This window comes from Eleginops maclovinus, chromosome 5 (assembly GCF_036324505.1).
Source record: "Eleginops maclovinus isolate JMC-PN-2008 ecotype Puerto Natales chromosome 5, JC_Emac_rtc_rv5, whole genome shotgun sequence".
Classification (NCBI taxonomy): domain Eukaryota; kingdom Metazoa; phylum Chordata; class Actinopteri; order Perciformes; family Eleginopidae; genus Eleginops; species Eleginops maclovinus.
Window position 1 is genome coordinate 27,339,788 of NC_086353.1, and position 6,621 is coordinate 27,346,408.

A 6,621-nucleotide genomic window follows, 5' to 3' on the forward strand; every position below is an offset into this window, starting at 1 on the left:
GATGAATGGAAAGCCAGTACTTAGCTTTTGGTGGAGCTGAGCCCATTAGTTAGGCAGAGACAGGGCAGTCTTAAAGGGGGGGGTAATGGATCTGATAGCCAGATGCTGGCTAATGAAAAGGCAATATTGCATCGGAAAAACGTTACGTAGACCCAGTGTTAATTGATCATTCCCCGAGGAGCTCTGTATTTGTTTATATTTTTTTGTATTATTTCATATTAATACACCCTACCCCTTTTGTACATTATCGACATTGAAAAGATACAGCTCTTCTCTCAAACAAAGCAAAGAAAACCATTTACTGCAATGTGTTGTGCAGTGACTCATAAAGATAAAGATACTAACCTGCTCCAAAGGAAAATACATGGCGAAGAGCAGCATTACTACCAGAACTGTCTTGAAATGACACATAACAATACAATGTTTCATTTGCTGCTTAATACTTTTTATAATGTTTTGTGGAGAACTATTGTAAAGTGATATAATTGATCCACTTAATTGTAGAATTAGGGCCGCATTGCTTCAAAGCGCAACTCACTTTTATTTGTGACCCGCTCTATCGAAATCAGTCAGAAGTCGCAACGGCTCATTTCCAGATAGACGTGGATTTGTGTAAAAAACTCGTTTTTCGGGGTTCAGGTGTTTTGTCTGATTTTAAATAAACAAAGTTTTGGCTTTAAGAATATGAAACTTTTATTGCCAAATTCACACGATAAACACATTTTTGAAGCTTGTAAAGGGAAGATGACAAGCTCCTGTCAACTCGCTCTCTGCTCTTACTCAGCAACGCTCCCCCTCCCTCCTGCTGAAATTATGAATGAAAGGTTTATAATAATCATAGATAACACGGCAGGGTCCATGACCGTTTGATCTCACCTGATTTCAAATAAACAAAGTCTTGGCTTTCAGAATATTAACACTAGAACTGCCAGAATGGGTCATTTTGACCCCCCATGTATGCATAATGCTGTGCTATAATTTGCTGCTACACCCCGTTGCCAAGCGATGCTTATTGTTTAGGTGTCCTTTGATAAGCAGGCAGTCATACCATTAGCTATAACTAGCTGCATCTGACCAATATGGACATAAACGCAAGTGAAGTATAATCTGACGCGTGAGAGAGAGAGTGATCAGGATCAACTGCTGCTGACAGAGAACTCGCAGCGCCACGGTACGGACCAGTGAGCAGAGAAAAACACACACTTCGAGCTAGACTTTCTACATTCAGCTACTTTATCTACCTCTGCAACAAAATTAACTAGTTATGAATACATTTGTTCTTTATTGTCTGTCGGGTCACTGGATTTGCAAACTGAATGATACGGATACGGACGGGCTGTAAATACCTTAAAATTGATTGCAAACTTTGAAGGCCTTTTTCTCAAATTCATGACTCGGTGACAGTTATTATATATTGTAAGATATTTTGGTTAATATTTGGAGTACAAAAATAATCATGGTATCATTAGAAAGCTAAGAATCTCCTCTTTCGAACATGCGATATAAGTCCAAATGTGTTTTCGGTCAATGCGACTGATTTCGATAGAGAAAGTCACATTTGGCCCTGCGTACTTCCAACCACTTCTAAAATGAAGCTAGAATCATTTTGACTACCTTAAAAAAAAAATCAGAAGGGATTAAAAATGTGGATATTGGGAGGATCTTTATGGTTCTCCAAATAATTTATCAGTGCTTTAAAATGATATATCATTACCATATCTTCCTGATCCGTACATTTAACTGCCCCTATTCAGAGGACGAGCCTCTCTGAAGGGAACGGTCTCCATCCCCTCACACAGACTTGAAGAGACGGGACTGTTGTGATCTTCTTTCACCTTGCAGTTCTGTAGAAAACGTACGGACACGGAACAGGAGGAGGAACACAAAACCGAATTGACTTCTATTTTAAAGAGGATTACACACCGATGGTTTTGAAATAACACGCCTCCTTTGGTTCCCCTCGGCCGACATGCTACAGCGCTGGCTCCGCTGGCAGAGATGCTTTACGGCGGGGTTGTGTACTTTCTGTGTGAAAGGGGCTTTGTCTGCATGTCTTTCTTTCGATTTTCGGGACAAGGCTTTATCCAATGGCCTTCACACTTGGTGGGTATATTGTTGAGAAGGAAATGCATTAATGAGCATGAAGCGTGGGTTTCAAGGAACATGCAGTAATGCAAGCAAGAAAACAGGCACTGCACTCATGGTTCTAACCTTGCACAGCTGCCAGGCCCCAGACCCTTTCATGCTTGTTTTGTTCTCACTGCAAACACTTATAGTGTCCGCACAGAGCTGCGAGGCTCACTACAGGAAATACTGTTACCTGCTGGTGTGAATCCTATGTGTTCTCTGCAGGTGTTACAAGAAGAAACCTCAATACCAGGCAGTGATCTGAACCTGATCTACCTTAGCTCCAGAGGCGCTGGATATAAACCTGTCCTCAAAGTCACCATGACACAGTCATCAATACCTTTCAACCTGATGAAGGTGAGTAAAGTCACATCATATAATATATAATATGTCCTTAAAGCCACTACAAATCGTAAAGCAAATAAATGAATCAGTACAGAAGGCTGAGCGTCAACGGCTTGAGTCAGCTGATCAGCACCATATCAGTTTAACTTGAGTTAGCATGAGGTGACGTTTGTCTGCTGCTGTCTCCCAAGGTTCACCTGATGGTGGCTGTTGTGGGCCGCCTGTTCCAGAAATGGTTCCCTGCGCAACCCAATCTATCCTACACCTTTATCTGGGACAAGACAGACGCCTATGGCCAACGTGTCTATGGACTCTCTGAGGCAGTGGGTGAGTGAGCTGCTAAAAGCAAAGCTAAACACAAACTTTTTCCTCTCAGACTGTGGAAAACATTCTCATTCTGGACTTGGAGCAGTCAGATGGACGGTACAGTAAGAACCTTCTGAGACTGCATACATTCCTCAACAACTAACAACTGATCGTCTTTTAAACTGATCCCTGTCTGTGATTGGGAGCCAAGAGAAAGATTCAAGTGTAAACTGCAGCATGTTGGTGTGAAAAGAGCTGTACAGACAACAATACCAGCTGTATTTGATATAAAGAATGGAGGTTAATTGGTGTTAAGAGTAAAAGGTCATTGATTTGAATCCCTGGAATTCCTAGAATAATAATATATGGCTACTCTCCTATTCATAAAAGCTCCTGATCAGGATGCAGTTAATCAGTGAGTGCAAGCTTTTAGTATAACATGTCTGAACCGTCATGTTAACCCATTTACGGTAACTGTGAGCTTTCAGGAACTTTGGAGCAGAGTTAACAAGGCATTTTGGGAAGCATTGTGTGGGGAGAAAATTTACTGCATAACATCCAATTGCACCAACCAACAGAAAATGAGTTAGACAACATACTATGCACAGCACTGTGCAGATGAGATGAAGGAGGTTCAATAGTCTGTGCACAAAGGCTTTGACGGGGAAATGGCTTGGACATAATGGGTATGTAAACCCTCTGACATCTTTACGAGGGACAAGTCCAGCAGAGGTACTTCCCTGTGAGTTATGACTCATGGACGCCCGCTTTAATGGGACTAACATAAAGACAGTTTACTGCATGTTTGGTAAAACTCCTGAAATTGGTGCTCATAATTTAAAATAAGATAGCTTAATAATCGGAACCCCTGAAGTGCGTATCCATTCAAATCAATGCAGCGACTAAAGTTTAGAGTTTGAACACCTTGCTGTGTCCTGTGTGTGTCTCACAGTGTCTGTGGGGTTTGAATACGAGTCCTGCCTGGACCTGATCCTCTGGGAGAAAAGGACGGCCATCTTGCAAGGCTACGAGCTGGATGCTTCCAACATGGGAGGATGGACGCTGGATAAACACCACATCCTGGACGTACAAAACGGTAGGTGCCATCACCTGACAAAACCATGATCGTACTGGCGCTGGTTCTCTAATGACGCACTATACTGCATAAATCATTTATTGACAGTTCTTGCACTGAAAAAAGAAATGTCGACTTAAAATAAATGTATTCAACCAAACCAACACAGTTATGTGAAATCTGTTGATATAATACATTCAATTAAAGTCAGTGTTTCAGTTTTTTCAGTGTGGTTTTGCTTATACTTCAATTGAAGTGCTTAGCTGACAGCTGAGGTCCAGAGTTCAATTGCATTTTTAATCTGCTAGAGTTCAGAATAGAAAATCTTCTCTCTCTCTCCCTCTCTCTCTCTCTCTCTCTCTCTCTCTCTCTCTCTCTCTCTCTCTCTCTCTCTCTCTCTCTCTCTCTCTCTCCACATCATTAAGTGGTAATTATATGTCCGAGAACCGGACCGAGCTAATAGCAGTTTAAAAGTATGTTAATCGCAGCACTTGTCAAAACGATTGTTGTCACGCAAGTGTTGTTGGACAGAGCAGAGGAAAGAATTTACAAGTGTGTGTGTGTGTGTGTGTGTGTGTGTTTTCCTCAGTGGTGTCCTGGATTTGTTCCAGTGGCCCCGTGGTATTTCTCCCAGCCTTTCATCTTCCTCCCCTGTCCTCTCTCTCACATATGCACAGTTTGTCGCTCTCATCTCAGACCTTTATGTTCTCTCCTGCTCTGTGTCGTCGTCGTCCCCCCCCCCGTCGCTTCTACAGCCTGTGCTTTCTTTTGTGTATTGTCATCTGCCTTTATTATAGTATATATTCCTTCATTACTATAGTTTCTCCCCCCTTACCTTGGTGTTTTAACCTCTATAACATTGACTCAAAAAACATTAATCATCACTAAATGTCATTTAACTCACTTTTAAGCTGTAAACAATGTCTTAGAATACTGGTTTATATTAATAACTGCAGTGAATATACAAAGAATACACACTGAAGATGTATTAACTGATGGATGGACATTATCTAGGGTTACCCATTCATTTCCTATGGAGGTCATTTTGACCGGGAACACCATACTAAACTGAACCAAGCAAGGTTCAATGAAAGAGCTGATCAGTATTTTGTATGTTCAAATGCCTACTGTGGAGGATATCACAAGGCATTGAAGCAATCAGACGTAAATCACAATATTTATGATTAATGAACGTAGTAAATTGGACAGATCCTGTCAGGAGTTTAAAATGCAACACACGTGGAATACACACATCCTGATTTACCACCCTGGTATTGAGTGTGTAAGAGGCAGAGGTTTACAAAAGGAGACAGCTAACCTGTTAGTCTGTCCACTGATCAGCAGGTCACCTTCAGTTCACCCCTTTTTTTTAGTAGACATATTTCTAGTGTTGAGTTATGCTCAGCTGCTATGATGTCTCCAGGAGAGCCTACATGTGTATTGATCATCTATACTGAGACACTAGAGAGTCAGACAATCGCACCACAACTACTGGCTCCTGTAAGAATACATACATATTTAGAAAATGTATTTTGCAGCTTTAAAGGACTTCATAAACTCCCCCTTCTCCTCCTCCTCCCCCTCCATCTCTTCCTTCCTTTCTGTCCTCTATCTGTCACCCCATCCATCACATTGCTATTTATCCCTCTCTCCCTGCAGCCCACTTGGGCTTTCAACACCTTGTCACCCGATTCAGTGTGTGTGTGTGTGTGTGTGTTTGTGTGTGTGTGTGTGTGTGTGAGTGCATGTGTTATAAAGCAGGTGTGATTTGTGATGTTCTGTCTATATGCGTACAGCTATCTGTGGGTGTGATTTTGTGTCTTTGAGGGACACTGCTGCTACACAACGTTTGTTTGTCCTTTGAGACTAAACCCTACCATGTGGACTCAGAATAATCTTGTGTGTGTGTGTGTGTGTGTGTGTGTGTGTGTGTGTGTGTGTGTGTGTGTGTGTGTGTGTGTGTTTGTGTTTGAAAGACCATCACACACTGCTGCTGTGTATCCTTTGTAGTTTGTCTTGTATCTCCACTAATGATGAGGATGGGCTGATGTGTTAGATTTGGAAACATCACACCGTGCAGTTACGTCTGGCCGCTTCTTCTTCTGTGTTGTCATGTTTAGAGGGCTACTTACCTACTTTCCTTATTGAATATCTCATATTCATATTTAAGCTCTGCGAATAAAACCGGGATAAAAACGTCAGGAACGCAACCTTGTTCTCTGTTATTCAGTTAAGTTACAGAGTCATTATTCTTCAATTTTGTTGGTTCACAAACCCTGTAGTCACGCTCCTTTTTTGATGCTTTAAAACCTGCGTCACACGTAGTCTTGATACATGTAAACACTAATTCCTTCTCAATTAAAAATAGACCATACGGTTATCATGTATGTTGCTAAGCCATCATTTGAGCAAATGTCATGTTGAATAAAATCCATAATCGTTCTCATATTTACACTGAGGATGTTACATACTGTGAGCAGGATCGCTCAGGTTGAAGATAAGAGACAGAAGGGTTCGGGGTTGGGCAAAAATAATAGCGTTTATTCCATAAGAAAACTGCAAACAAAAGACTGCTCCCCGGCACTTCCAGGACAGGCAAGGCCAGGACGGTGTGTGTCGGCTGTGATAACCTCCCAGGACCCAGCCTACTGCAAGACAGACCAGAACCAGGTTACCAACATGCTTTATATTAAATGACTGATTACCTGATTCTGATCAGCTGTCTGGTCTCCAGCCGAGCCACTCCCCTCACCCCAGCAGCCGGCGCT

At 41.9% G+C, this 6,621-nt stretch overlaps 1 protein-coding gene across 3 annotated transcripts in view; it reads left to right on the forward strand.

Annotated features, from left to right (window-relative positions):
• Positions 1-6,621, forward strand: part of LOC134864628 (teneurin-3) — a 294,448-nt gene that overhangs the window by 247,624 nt on the left and 40,203 nt on the right. For all 3 annotated transcript variants that reach the window (XM_063883759.1, XM_063883760.1, XM_063883761.1), the window contains 3 exons: positions 2,353-2,484; positions 2,664-2,799; positions 3,731-3,874. In XM_063883759.1, the coding sequence (XP_063739829.1) occupies positions 2,353-2,484; positions 2,664-2,799; positions 3,731-3,874 (412 nt within the window). The remainder of the gene's footprint in view (positions 1-2,352; positions 2,485-2,663; positions 2,800-3,730; positions 3,875-6,621) is intronic.